At 41.3% G+C, this 15,573-nt stretch overlaps 1 protein-coding gene across 1 annotated transcript; it reads left to right on the forward strand.

The window, feature by feature from the left end:
* Positions 1-1,666: 1,666 nt before the first annotated feature.
* LOC129777588 (dentin sialophosphoprotein-like) lies at positions 1,667-10,099 on the forward strand. The gene is made up of 6 exons (XM_055783955.1): positions 1,667-1,976; positions 2,038-2,531; positions 2,644-2,975; positions 3,038-3,835; positions 9,286-9,737; positions 9,809-10,099. Exons 1-6 carry the CDS (start codon positions 1,851-1,853, stop codon positions 9,851-9,853), a joined length of 2,247 nt encoding a protein of 748 aa, XP_055639930.1. The 5' UTR covers positions 1,667-1,850; the 3' UTR covers positions 9,854-10,099.
* Positions 10,100-15,573: the final 5,474 nt, after the last annotated feature.

Genomic DNA, 15,573 nt, shown 5'->3' on the forward strand with positions numbered 1-15,573 from the left:
TTTAAGACTAGTGAAACAAGTTTTTGGATCAAAAAGTAACAAGTATATAAAGCGTAGACATTTTATCTTTCGAATGAAGTGTTTATCATACCATTTCGTTCAGTTGTTTAGGAGCTATTAACGCTCGAAATCTCGGTCTCCAGCGTAACGCTTTCGTATTCGAAACTTTGATTTTACATTCCGGTATAGAAATGAAAGACGCAGTCCAACGTCAAAAAATAAATCCAAAATAATACATCTTTCAACGTTTTTTAAGCCCCTCATTATATTTTTTCTCAGTAGATTAGTTTTATACTTCGAATTATTACCTGGTCCATTGGTTCAGCAATAGATACTGCATTCGGCATTTATAGAAAAAGCTCATAATCATCTATTATCAGAGAAAATTCAATCCCCTCAATGGTGCGCAGTGCAGTTATCCATCATATTAATAAAACGATTTTGGGTTGTAGTTTTTTGTTGAAAACTGACAAATTTTCGGAACAGATCAATTTTTGAACCATTCATAAAATAGTTCGCCGTTTATCCAAGCAACAGCAGAACCTCGGTAGTACACTGGAAGTGATAAATCTGATGACATTCTCTTTCAAAAATTAAGGCACTACTATACTAGAACGAGGCAGGTGTTCGTTACGTACAAATTTTTTAGTTTGCAAGTGAATCATTATTTTAGTTTCTTTAAAACGTTATCGTGCTCTGGTCACGTAAGTCTTGACGTGGAAGTGGTCACTTCCTTCAATATTCAAGTTGGATATCGGCAAAGCTCACGTTTATTTAAACATACCATCGATTCAATCCACGTTCCGGAGGATTTTTTATCTCGCCTATTTGTCGTTCCAAGGGAATAAAAAAAACAAACTTCAATTCGCAAAAGCTGTCACAAAAATGTATCACCGGCCATCGTCGAATGGAACCTATGGAACTATTGACGAAACAAAATACTGTACCACTGATTCTTACACGAATCAATCTTGAGAAACGACACAGGCCGTCATCTCATTCCAAACAATCAAAGACAAAGTTGCTCAGAATCATCCGAGCGGTTTTCAAAATTACTCAACGACTTATTAAAATTTGTACATTATTTCTTTTGCTTCAAAAAACGTGATATAACAAAACGTTTTCAGTGATAAAATCGAGAGTGATATGAACGAGACGTGATAAAAACGCCCAGTGATATAATTGAGACGATACTGTACTAATAAAAATGATGCAAATAATATTACGTTGAGACGGCGAAGTTCCACCAGAAACGTTTGTGCCAATAAAGTAGAAGAAGAAAGTGGTGAAGAGATCTGCATGGTGGTGTACGGATTCGAGTTTCAGTGACTGTGTATAATTATTTCTCTTAATTCTATGATTAATAAGTTAGAAACCCGATTGCTTGCGGTCGACTCGAGATCAGCGATCTTTATCATTGCAGGAAATGATATGTATGCATTTTATTCCCTAACATATGATTTGTTTTCAGTCGATCAGAATATCTGAATTTCCCGGATTTGTCTCATCGTAATAAAATCCGAAAACATATTCATACTATTCCTTCACTCTTCAATTTTTCTCCGTGCAACCATTGCATCTCACAGCATAATACTGTGTGTTTTTCTACGAACTGTCAATGTTATGCTGTCGGTTGAAATTTTTTTCTTTGGTCCCTGAAATTGTCAGAAAAATTTTGCCGCCATCGTTTAACCGCCACAAATAGTGCTTGGTGGCTTTTGCAGACGATGTAGTCATTCTCAGCGCTTGCTGGCTGGATTTGTTGTTATTTTTGTGGATTTTAAAAGGATACCACTGTTAAGTGCTTGGTGAACGATTTTGGTTCATTGTGGAGAGGAACGCGCTGCAAAATGAACAAATCAAAGGTGTCCTTTTCCGCTTCTTGTTGCTTCATTTGTAAAAGTGATGAAGATGATGAGCTGATTCTTGGTAAATTTTACAGTAAGTGGCGCATTCGGGTGCACTATTACTGTTTGGTGAGTTGATTGGAATTTTTTTTAGTATACCCCCTGGAATGCTGAGCGAGTTTTGTTTTAGCTGCTAACATCGAACTTGGTGCAGAATGGGGAAACCGATGAGACGGGTATTTGTGGTTTCCTACAGAAAGACATCCGCAACGAGGAGGCCCGCATCCGGAATCAGAAGTGTTATGTCTGCAAAGAACGCTACGCTAATATTTCCTGCTGTGCGAAAAAATGTTTCCGAACGTTCCACACAATGTGTGGGATTCGAAATGGGTGTTTGTCTCATTTTGCCGATACCTTCCAATCGTGGTGTGATAAGCATGTCGAGTTGGAGGACGCGGTTCCGCATGATGCGTCGGATGTTTGTAGTATCTGCTACGATGTTTTGGGACCGTACAGAAAGCTGGAGTCGGTTCGTGCGCCCTGCTGCCAGAATGGTTGGTTCCATCGGCGCTGCGTGGCACAGTTTGCGCAGTCGGCGGGTTATTTTTTCAAATGTCCTCTGTGCAACAGCAAGGATGAATTCAGTCGAGCGATGCAATTGATGGGGGTTTATGTGCCCGAAAAGTAGGTAGCATCGAAGATTGCGTAAAAATGAATGGATAGTATTTTTATAAATGTTTCTTTGAAGGTTGTAATTGTACAATTTTGCTGATCTATTTTTCCTGCTGAATTACAGGGATGCAGCCTGGGAACTTGAACCGAATGCATTTGGGGAACAACTTGAACGGCCCGCAGAATGTGATGCGGATCCCTGTCTTTGTCGTTTTGGACGCGACTACGACAACGCCAAATGGGACTTGAGACTGTGTACCACTTGTGGGTCAACCTGTCGACATGATCTTTGTATGGAAGAACCTTCGAAAAATTACGTTTGTACGTTGTGCCGTCCGATAGTTGGCCAAGAAACGCTGGCCGCCGTGTTGGCTCTAGAGGCGGAGGAAAGGGCAAAACTTGACGCTTGCTCTTCGCCGTCCGATGATGATAGTCGGTGCGGATTGAACGGTGCAAGTATGGATCTTATTGTATTGATTGAGTTTATTGTTACGTAACCCAAATTGTTCATCTTTAAGGGTATGAATCGGGTATTCATAGTCCGGGTAGCAGCAACAGCAGCAGTGGCGCGAGTTCGAGTTCTGTACGGATGCGCGCATTCAGAAGAAATCGGTCAATTAACACAGATTCTTCCGACAGCGATTCTTCGGAAATTTCGGTTCCAGCTGGCTCCAAACGCAAGAAGCGATGTATCGACTCGTCAGACTCCAGCGTAGATTCTATGATTGTTGCTAACAAGAAACGTAAATCGTGCCACAGAAGATCTGTGTTACCTAGCGAATCCAGCGATTCGGATGTGGTGCATCGAAAAAAGAAATCTAAAGCAAAATCTAGGCTAGAATCTTCCTCAAACTCGTCGCTGTCTTCACTAGATCGGGAAGAAATTCGTCTGGAAAGATTATTGAAGAAAATTCCACTCTCGGACGATGGCATAGACAAACTGTTGAATGCTAGGCTTATCGTGATGCTGGAGAAATTGAGCGAGGAGCAAATCAGAACCCTAACTTCTGAGATTGATGATGGCGCTTCAACGGCCTCATCGACGGCTGTCTTCGACTTCAACTATCGCATGAAGTTGAACAAAAAACAGCGTCGCAGATCGTTCGCTGGGCTTCAGTCGGTCAAGGAAGCTATACGATCCGACACAGAGACACTAACCGATTGCTCGGGTTTGGACATCATTCGAACTAAGACGTCTGCCAGCAAAAGTTTCTCGAAACGGTTTAAACTGAAACCACTGGGGCTAAAATCTAGTGCGAAGAAATCTGTCGAACCAGCTACTGCCATATCGGACACACAATTGCCAACGGAGAAAGGTTTGTAAAGCAATTGAATTATTTATTTTTTGTGAAACCACATAAACGCCATTTTTATCAAAATTGACTGGCAGTTTTTGAGTCCTTGAGGGCACCTACATTGACTATCAAAATATCAGAAAAAATATAGGAGCTTTGTATCCAAGACACGACCGCTAATGACTACGCATTCGTTTTATTTAATTTGTTTGCTTATACAGTGATAGACATTCGTTTAGCCGCACTTGAAAAAAAAACTTGCAACACTTACAAAACAAGTAGGAATGTTTTTATTATCGGGATACTTATTTGCTGTAGTGATAGTATATTTAAGTCACTGCGTCACAATCACACACACATAAGGCGGCATCGGTGGATATAAACATTCAAACGACGTTTTTTTCCCGAGACATACGTTTAGCCGCGGGGCATAAAAATCGAGTTTTCGCATAATCACCAAGCCTTTATCTGTGTTTTTTGAAAAAATACTTGGAAATGTTCAATTTACAAGATAAATATTAGATGTGCAACGTAAGAAGTTGGTCAGATTAGTGATTTACGTAGAATTTAAAGGAATGGCGAAAGGTATTCTATTGACGGAAGAGGGGCGGAAAATAATAAAGATATTCAGTGAACAAAAGTTTTCTAATCGCTCGATCGTAACAAAAATTGGTCTATTTGAGAAAGTGGTACGGAATTTCTTTAAATAGTGCCAGAAATATGGGATATAACGATCAACAAATGGGAACACCAAAGTTACTACGCGTCTTAAAGGATACGAAGCAACCAGGAAACGATGTCCTGCTCATACATACATAGCGCGCATGTTGAATGAGTCACCAAACATCATGTGGAAGTAACCTCAAGGGAAGCCGAAACTGACCGCCACCCATAAGCAGAACCATCTCATTTTTGCCCGGAAATACATGGAACGGAAACTAGAATGGAGAAATGTTGTATTTTCCGGCGAACAATTTAAGTCAACGGCATGTCGTGAGATCGAAGCGAAACTTTGGAGGCGGAAGTTTGACAGTGTGGGAAGCCGTTTCCTATCACAGCAAGCTTCTCATTTGTTTCATTTTAACCCGAATTAGCTCCGAAAAGTATCTTCAATTACTGGAGGACGTTTTGATTGGCCATATCCACGTTTCCAAGCAATCGAAGGCATGGCTTGCCGAGAAGGACATTCCGCTTCTTGAATGAGCTGCTGGCAGTCGATTGCAATCCCATAGAGAACCTATGGAGAATCGAGATGGTCTATGCAAACGGATGACAATTTGACATTTCCAGTCTCAAGGCAGTAAATCAGGAGTGTTGGACTATAATCAATATGGCAACACTTTGAAAGTTGTCTGACTCGATGCCAAATCGAGTTTTCAAAGTGATCCGAAATGGAGGTGGGCATACTAAATATTAGCTACCGATTGGACTCGAAATTTGCCGCACAAATTTTCTTTTATTGAAATTTTAGGATGCGGCTAAAAGAATGTCCACCCTGGTCCCACATATATACTATATAGAAAAATAGAAAAAAGAGAAGAAGATGAATATCAAAGTGAAGATCAGATTTCTCAAAAGCGCAGAGAAAGTGCGAGAGTATATACAGATACTGAATCGGATAGCGAAGCAGATACCGAAAATAAACCGCAGAAGGAAATTGCTATTGACGGTACAGAATGGGTAGAATTAGAAATGATTGCGTTGGTAGAATGCCATCACATGCTATATTCAAGGATACCTCGGGCCCAACTAGTTATGCGAATCGAAACATTATGCTTGGTGATGTTAGTAGTGCGTTTCTACACATAAAAGCTTGCACTGAGCTACAGGTCAGAACAATTCTACAGAAGGACTGGAATATTGATATCGATGAACTATACGCTTTCATAGTCATTTTATATGCTCCAGGAGCCTACGAAGTGAAAAACATGAATTTGTGGTCCAAAAAATGAAGACCTTCTTTTTTCCACGAAACGATGTGCAGAAATCGATTTTCAGAAATCATGAGATTCATTAGTTTCGACAAAAAAAAGCGAACGGAATGCTCGATTTCAAACTGATAAATTTTTGATTTCTGTAACGTGGAAATCATTCATTGAGAACAGCCAAGCTTGTTACAAACCTGCTCAAAATATAACAATAAACGAGCAACTTTTTCATACAAAGGCAGGATGCAGATTTCTGCAGTATATGTCAAAAAAAAAAGACGGGTGGGTAATGTCGGGGACATAACCGGAGTGACGTAGGACTATACAAAGGGGACAGCTTTTGTTAAATATATATTTTAAATATATTGTTTTATTTTCTTCTCCTACGTGAATACCTACCTATCTACCTGAAAAATGGATTAGTTTACTGTTTACTCTTTATGAATATGTTGATGGTTCTGAAAAGAACCTTTGGTGTTATGTTCTTGTTATCACTCGATATTCCCATCTTGTTCGGTTAAACCTTCCTGTTTAGCTATTGCGTTTGCCACTCGCCACAGCTTTCACAGTTGGAAAATTTCTTCCCATCCAGCTTGTGACATGTTGTTCAGTAAATTACAATTTAATGCGACGTGCCGGAGAAACACTTTGCCACTCACTGAAACTAATTGTTGCCTTGATGAGCGCCGAACCGAAGCTGCTCTGTTCTTGATGCGTGTTTTCTGATTGTCGTGAGCAGCTTTGCAAGCCAACTCGAGCACTCCGACGGCCGAAACTCTATAATCGCTGTTAGGTATACTGGTGCTCCGGCACCAATCCGTTCGGCCTAGTTACCCTTGCGGAGCAATCAGTGAATACGACCAACAGGGAACTGGAGACCTGCACGGTTCGAGTGAGACTTTGCCTTTCCCTTAACTTGTCCTCCTTTGTTACGTCCACGATGCCGATGCCGTACAACCACACGGGTTTACGGTTTGAAAGAAAATAAGATATTTTTTTGGGGTCCGCGTGTTTTATACTCTAGCGGTACACACTCCCAGGATAGAACCAAAACGGCAGACTCAGCCAGAGAGGCGAGTCCAACGAGACGAACGAATGAGCGTTAAAAGGGAGCGATGGCAAAAAAATACATTCATTACGATTTGTTCGCTCGTTGGATTTACATGCAGGCTAAAAAGGGTCCTTTTCAGGATCACAAAATTATCATCAATCTAAAGAGTTTATTGTTTTGTTTTCCCTCGATATCCCCATCTTGTTTGGCTAAACCCTCCTGTTTAGCGATTTGTTGCCACTCGCCACAGCTTTCACAGTTGGAAAATTTCTTCCCATCCAGCTTTGTGACATGTTGTACAGTAAATTACATTCAATGCGACGTGCCGAAGCGCCACTCAGTGTCGCATTGGAGGCGATTTTAACCTGTAATTGAACATTTGCGATGACAGTGGTACAGTGGCGACTTTCAATGTGGGGTCATAATTTGGATCTCTATGTTTACAAAAATGTCCAACTAAATAAGTCGCATTACATGTCCGTCCAATTAGCTAAATGTCGAACTAATAGTAAATTACTGTACTTTCAATCTGGAAACAATTTAAGAATTGGTGAAGATTGAATAATCAGGAAAGTCCCCAACTATCAATAAGCTCAGAACAACTGCCAAATTCACATACTCATCAGATCCTGGCAAACAAATGATGAAAAAAACTATTTGTGTTTTATTATTATTTGGATAATGTTTTAGAAAGCATTGAACTGTATTTCCTAAACTCTTTTTTGGAAGGTTTAATGGCCCTGAAAAGCGCCTTGTTTTATGGAATGGTTCCAATTTAGACAACTTAGTACTCGTGGTTTTGAAAAAAAAACCATTTCGAATGCCCTCGATGCCGCCTTGTTCTGGATTTGCCACCAACGCAGTTTGTATAAAGAACAAACTTTTTTCTTCTGATACCTGCTGCCGTTTTGCGATTGCGTTTGCCACTCGCCGTTCGCTTCAACTGCCTGTTGTCTTGATGTCCACTGAACCGAATGTGTTCTGTTCCGAATGCGGGTTTTCTTATCGTCGCGAGCAACTTTGCCAGCTAACTCGATCACTTCGGCGGACGAAACTATATAACGCCGACTAGGTGGACTGGTGCACTGGTACTAACGCGCTCGGCCTAGCTACCCTTGCGGGGAACTCCAGATCAACACGATTCGAGCGGGATTTTGCCTTTCCCTTCACTTTTCCTCCTTTACCATGTCCAGACATGGCTGCTTGGGTTGGTTTGTTGATGTGTTGTGATGCGAACCGATGTGGTGTACGGTTTGAATGAGAATGATCGTTACGGCAGCGGAGCGGGGATTTTTAAGCTGACTGGCTGGCTCGAGAATTACGCATGTGTGAGACTGCGACCAATGTTTCGTTCATTTTTTTCTTTTTCCTTTCCAATCGTGCTTCATTGTATTTCGCTGCTGCTCTGGTTGCCCGTTTTGGTCGGTACGATTTGAGGAGCACAAAATGGACCAATCAAAAATGGGCACATAGTGCATTTGGACAATGCTCGATATTTCACAATTATTCAATTGTTTATCTCAAGAAAAATGAAATATTATCCGTTATAATAGATGCGTAGATATATTTCCTATCAATTGATGCAAAAACCTTTGCGATCTATTGAGAAATGCTCGAGTTATAAGCGTTCCAAATCTTGCATTTTTTCCTATTTGTTCAGTGCCTAGCTTTTCATTTCACCCCCTATATCTTCCGGATAGACGTAGTCCTACGTCAAAAAACAGAGCGATGTATACTTGCTATACATGCAACAAATCCGTTTGTGGCAAGTGTTCATCCTGAATAACATGTTCTTGTAAGATATGTGCCTCTGTCATAGACATAAATGTAAATATAAATCGTTTTTGTTTATTTTTTAATTAAAAACTAATGAAGTGTTTTATTAAATGTTGGTTTTGTCAAATAACATTCTTTTATTAATATAAACTAAGTCAAAAAAATACAACAAAAGCACTAATCAGAAATCCGTCAATTTGACGGGTGCCTTAAAACTAGGTATATATCAAACATTGGTAGTTCTAGTGTTAAATATGTGTTTCACCAGCACTCACCGTTCTTCCACGTTCTTTAACACCTTTAATATAATAAAAACTAATAAAATGGCTACCTAGTACCTAGTGTCATGTTTAGTGTTGCCCCAGGAAGGAAGGAAGGAAGGAAGGAAGGAAGGAAGGAAGGAAGGAAGGAAGGAAGGAAGGAAGGAAGGAAGGAAGGAAGGAAGGAAGGAAGGAAGGAAGGAAGGAAGGAAGGAAGGAAGGAAGGAAGGAAGGAAGGAAGGAAGGAAGGAAGGAAGGAAGGAAGGAAGGAAGGAAGGAAGGAAGGAAGGAAGGAAGGAAGGAAGGAAGGAAGGAAGGAAGGAAGGAAGGAAGGAAGGAAGGAAGTGAATAGGTAAAAGCTTCTTGAAAACAAAGAGTGAAGTGAAGTGGTTTCTCAAATAAACAATTCAATCCTGCAATCGATCCTTGGTTAATCTTCTGATATACTCTTTTCAGTATGTCCGGACATGAAATCTCACCCGTCGAGCGTTCCTGTGTTCCTGCCCAGTGACGATGAGAACACCTGCCCGAACAGTCCTCTAAAATCATCCGTAGAAGCACAGACTGAAACGCAACAGGCGCCTTCATCACTGAAGCTGAAGCCACTCTTTTCGATGTTTTCTCCTTCGCCGTCCACGGTAACATCCAACCAGCAATGTACTACCATCACTGGTGGAAGCACTAATGGGCGGACCAATGAGCGCAATTATCAAACAACATTGAATAGTTTCTTCAAAAAATCCCCACCAAGCGACGAGAACGAGAAGACGGTCAGTCCTAATGTCCCCAACAGTAGTGCAATAACGTCAGCCGATGGAAGTAGTGGTGGGGGTGGGGACGGAATCAGTGACAAGAAGAAAATGGTAAAAACAACGCCGAGCAGCGCACGGAAAAAGCTGGTGGAGATGGTAAGTGTGCGGATTAAACTTCAGAAGAAATCAATGTATTGAGTTAACATTTTTTTGGTTGTTCTCTGCAGGACCGGAGCCAGCGGAATCTTTTGGATTTCTTCAATCGGTGTTGAATGGTAACTTGGACATGTTGATGATATCAGAAAGAAATATTTTATTGTGCCTAGAGTCACGATGAGTCCAGTTTTTGGTAAACGATTCAATTATTGTTTCATGATTGGAAGATGAGCACGAAGAGAAGTTATAACATTTTTTAGATTTTAGTTTTGTTTATTTTATGTTTCTCACAAAATGAACTATATTATTGCTGGAAGTTGTTGAACGAAAAACGAAGACAAATAAAACGTACATTGAAATTATTTGCTGGTTTGAAAATATTGATTTACATTTAAATCGTTTGTTTGAGAAACATCATAAACCCCACTTTTATGAAAATCGACCTTTCGACAGTTTTTGAGTCCTTAAGGGTGCCTACATCTACTATCAAAATTTCAGAAAAAGTTAGTTCTGCAAATCCCCATAAATTGGGGTTGGTTGGTTGGTTCTTTGTTTTTAAGAGGCTTTAAACTTTGCAGTTAATTCGCCTCTAAGTAATTGGGGTTGCAAATATTCGTTTGCGTTATGTCCGAGCGCCCCTCGTGTAGCATAGTTCTCTAGATGAAATTGTTAATCATAGCTAGTTACGCATAATAGGCTTCGCTTTTGCGAAATTGTAATTCGTTCTTAGGAAGGAAAAAAGATCGCGTTTTCCCCACTGCGTAAAAATAAATGAATTTCTAATACCGCGAGTTTTCTTTAGTTTGTGCAAAAAAGTCCGTTGTGAATATAACGCGTGTAAAGGTGTCCAAGGTTCGTAATTATCATCACGGGCGGCGCTGGGCTAGGTATACAATCTCATTCATTGTTTACATCTGATGTTATAAGAAGCTTGCGCAACTCAACTCAATCGAAATGTCCTCCGACTCGGATTGCGACCCTGAAACGTAAACGTGAAGTTCGACGGACAACAGAATACAGCGAAAGATATTAAAAATGGCAAGAGTCAAAGGAATGGCATACAAAAATGGGAAGGAAGAGGATGTTCCAGTCGTAAAAGCGGGGACGGATCGTAACTGCAAGTAGGTTTGCTTGGATAAAATTCATGAGGATAATCGTAAATAAGCAATTTTATAATCTAGATGCACCCGCAACTGTTGCAGCCACATTCCGAAAATTGACAAGGAGCGCATTTTCGGAAATTTCGAAGCTTGAAGATATAAATGAACAGGACTGCTACTTGCAAAACTTGATAGATCTCAAACTGATACAATTTCATCAAAATAGAATTAGCCTGGACGGAAGACGACTTATAGGTACAATGTTTCCACATTACTCAAAATGTCAGTATGTCCCGAGCTGCATTTGAAATTCTCCACGGTATTACACCTAATAGAGTTCTAAAGGTTCCAAACGATTTGAGAAGCAAACTGTTGGCGACACCTTTCGGAAAGTTCTCTCAGCAAACTCCTTTTTTTAATTTTGAGTCAGCTTGAAGCTGTAAAATTCATTTTATTAATTTCATTGTATAATTCATATTTTCAACTTACAATTTAGTCTCCTTACTAGTGGCCAACGATATATATTTATGAGGGATTTAATTTATAAGCGATTTATAACTCAGCTTTCAATCGATATAGTTTTCAAAATGGTTTAATGGTTCTTCCAATTAGTAAATATCAATCTACTACAATGAGGGGTAACATTTTTGGCTCAAATATTTTGGCTCACGTTGGGTGAGGGGTCTTCGGTCGTCGTTTTGCCGCAACACAAGTCATCTCCCGGAAACTCCAAGCCGGGAACGGTAAACGACCTTGTTAGACAACGTATTTCCTCGTTTCCCATAAAAGTATCTCACTACACCGTTGCGAAACAATTCGCAACAGCGCTGCAGTTATTGCCATGGATCATATGCAAAACTTGCATGTGCCTGGTATTCCCGTCCAGAATGCGTTTTATTTGAGACAGTTTACGGTGAAAATTTCCGGTATACACAATTTGAAGGATGATAGTGCTAAATTCTTCGTGTACCACGAGGGGGATGGCTCCAAGGGTCCAAACGAAGTGTGCTTGTTTTCGATGCAGTATATCTCAAAGAATCTAGAAAACTCTAAGCCCCTTACCATATTTTCCGATTCATGTGCAGCTCAAAACAAACATAACACAAAAGTGAGTATGTGTTCAGCTTGGTCGCCCTGGGTAAATTTGAATCCGTTGACAAATATCTCCCGATTAGAGGACATTCTTTTCGGCCATGCGACAGAGACTTCGTAGTCCTGAAGAAGATTAATGAGTTGGATCGAGTCTACACCGTACAGCAGATCTCATTAAATTAGCTTCCAAGAACGATAGATTTGAGGTGTAAATCGTTGAGGCAAAGGAAATTGTGCCTTCAAATCCTGGTGGCCGTTGCACTACGAGAAAACAACTATTTCGTTGGGAAGAAGTGGCCGTCAAACCCCAAAGGACCGAAAGGTTTCACATTCCAACCAGTTTTCTCTCTCGAAAGACTTCAAAGTCCTGATGGTGGAAAAAAATCACATACATGACGCCAACAACAGGACTTTTCGACTTCTGCAATTCAAATTAGAAAAATTGAGTCTTCCTGCTAATCCTGCACATCCAAATGGAAAAGTTCCGATCAACATAAAAAAATCGAGAACATCAGGAAGTTGAAAGCCTTTATTCAGGATGAAGATAATGGTCCCTTTTTCAAATCGAATCGAGAAGTCGATACACTCTTTATCACGAACACACCGAGCAAAATTTCGCAAAAAATCGAAATAATTTACCGAGCTCGAACTTCATGTGTTGTATATGTTTGCATATATTTGAGCGTTTCTGGAACGTTTCCCAAAGGAAAATATCAGGAGCGCAAAACGAAACAAAATAGTTCTCTGAAGATATGCGACAAGCAAAACAAACAACTTGGAAAACTCTGACAGTTGCACCGATAGCTTTAACTCGGTCGATGCTATTGACCTGCTCGGGCTCTAGAATAGTGAAATAGAGCTAACGAGGAAAATTCTTATCGACTCCTTTTCCATAATAGGGCTTAATAACACCAGGTTTTATAACGAAATTTTGACGGATCGGCCAACATGTAACATGGAAGACCGGAATTAACATGGTCAATAACCCAATAAAACCATTTAAAAGCTTGCTAATAAATTTTATTTCATTTAACGAGTATAACATGTACATTTGGGTGCCAATGTATGGGGAAAAATCAACCCTAAAATTTCAAAAAGTTACCCTATACAAAATACAAATCTCGAAATAACACCCTATGTCGAACTATGCAGCTCAATCGGACTTAAGGAGTGTGCGGTCGCAAAGCGGTCAAAGTTTGAGTTTTTTGAAAATCGAAAAATCACCCAAAGGGGGAGTAAACGAAATCGGGGTTTTCGAAAAATATATTTTTGAGCTAAATGTCTTAAAATTGCATTGAACCAGATCGAGATCTAGTGTCATCTCGAAATTTTTTTTTGGTCAAAAATTGATTTTTCGTTTTTCAAAAAAACTTAAATTTTAACGTTTGTGACACCAGCAAATGAAGGCCGAATGAGCTAATATTTTGCATCGGGTATATTATTATATTCATGTTATAGCAACTTTCACGTTGATCCGTTTTGTTTTGAAAAAGTTGTGCAGGATGGAAGCCGAGAGTAGAAATTAGATTTTGGACACCCACATTAAAAATCCGGTGTGATTAGGTTAAAATAACGAAATCGTTGAAAATGGCTAAATCGACTGTATATGATTTGCTGTAACGTTTCTCTGAACGTACAATTGTTTTTCGGATGGATCAGAGGACGCGTCGTAGTGGGACTTTCGATATTACGACATCGCCAAAAAAAACAACCAAAATCTGGAGGCCAAAGGTACGAAGGATGTATGCTGATGGATGACGAAACGAACGTGAACATGGATTTTGGGCAACTCCCAGGCCAGTAATTCTATAAGGCCACTGTCAGAGGAGATGTCCAGCAAGTTTAAATTCGTTTCCGTAAGCTCCTGATTTGGGAAGAGACTTGCAGTTGTGGATAGAAAATCAAGGTTCTCGTCATAAGCAAGACAATGAACTCGAATATGTATAGCGGAGAGTGCCAGCTAAAACGTCTCCCTTCTTTTATTAAGAGGGGACCTCTGTCGGGGAGGTCGAAAAATAATGAATTTGATTTTTTTTCGGATGTTAGGAAAAAACTGAAGTGTTCGGGTATTTTGGTTATCTTATCTCACTTATTAACTAGGCGAACCTAGCCAGAATTTTCACCTGCCCCCGGGCTTCTGAATGCCAAAGGGGGACTAGGCTCTGCGGAATGCACGTATCTGCATGCTCGTGCTGTTTCAGTCCTGACCGAGAAATTGTCGGACAATCGCGTAGGTGCTAAGGATGACCGACTTTTGGATGCCGGCCAATTCCTTTTCCATATTCAACACCTTTAGCGCTTCCAGAAGTGTCTTCGGGACAATTCCAGTTCCAGAGAGAACGACTGGAACAATTCTTGGGACCTCCCTTAGCCCCCACAGTTCCTTGAGCTCCACGGCCAATGGACGGTACTTGCAGATTTTGCGACCGTGGGTCTCCTCCAGATTCTGGTTCAGTGGAATAGCGACATCGATGATGGTGACTTTGCGGTCGCTCTTGTCGTAAAAATTATATCTGGGCGGTTGTGGTGGATCGAGAGGTCGGTCAGAACAGTGCGATCCCAGTACAGCTTGAAACGGTCATTTTCCAGGACAGGTGCAGGCAGGTACCGGTAGTTTGGTACGTTGTCTTCCAGTAGAGCACATTGGAGCGCCAGTTGTCGATGAACAATACGGGCCACGTTGTTGTGGCGCTCGGTGTAGGCTGCGTTGGCCAAAACGGGACAGCCTCCCATAATGTGCTCTATGTTTTCACCTGGTTGATGGCACATCCGGCAAATGTCATCAACGTCTTGATGCCAGACGTACCGCCTGCAGTTTCTCGTCGGCATTATCCTGTCCTGGATGGCTATCATGTCGGCTTCTACTACTGAAGAGAGTTCACCACGCGTTAGCCACAGATTAGATGCGGCCTTGTCGACGTGTGGCCGGTCCAGTTGATGGGGGTGGGCACCATGCACTGCCTTCTGCTTCCAAGCTGCAATCTTCTCCTCCACTGTCTGCAGATTGCAGTTGAGTTGGTACTCCGCTTGCGCCAAGTGCAGAGCGCTGTATCCTCTGTCGGCGGCGCAGACAGCCCGGTATAGCGCGTTTTGGTTGGCGCGTTCTGCGAAGTACTCGCGCAGTTGTCGTACCTGGGCAACACACAGTGCAGAAATGTCGACGATTCCAAGTCCCCCTTCTTTGCGTGGTAGTGAAACTCTCTCCAGTGCCGATTGAGGATGGTGCATTCCGGCCTCTTTAAATGCTTTCCTCATCCTCCTCTCAAGGTCCTCTAGGTCAGTTTTGCTCCATTTGACTACACCAAAACTGAAGGTCAGCAGGGGAACCGCGAATGTGTTGATCGCGCGTACCTTGTTCCCCGCGTTGAGGAAAGTCCTCAGGACACAGTTCACTCGACTCAAGAACTTGTCTCGCAGCTCCGTCTTGATGTCGGAGTGGCGAATCCCGGTGAGCTGTCGGAATCCAAGATATTTATAGGATTCGCCACGAACCATGTCTCTTATAAACTCGCCGTCATAGACCTCGTAACCTCCGGATTCCGTAAGCTGCCCTTTCAGCAGATGGACACAGCGGCACTTATCGAGGCCGAACTCCATGCAGATGTCCCTGCTTATGTCTTCGACAACCCGGATAGCTACACCTA

The sequence above is a fragment of the Toxorhynchites rutilus genome, chromosome 3 (assembly GCF_029784135.1).
Source record: "Toxorhynchites rutilus septentrionalis strain SRP chromosome 3, ASM2978413v1, whole genome shotgun sequence".
Taxonomy (NCBI): Eukaryota; Metazoa; Arthropoda; class Insecta; order Diptera; family Culicidae; genus Toxorhynchites; species Toxorhynchites rutilus.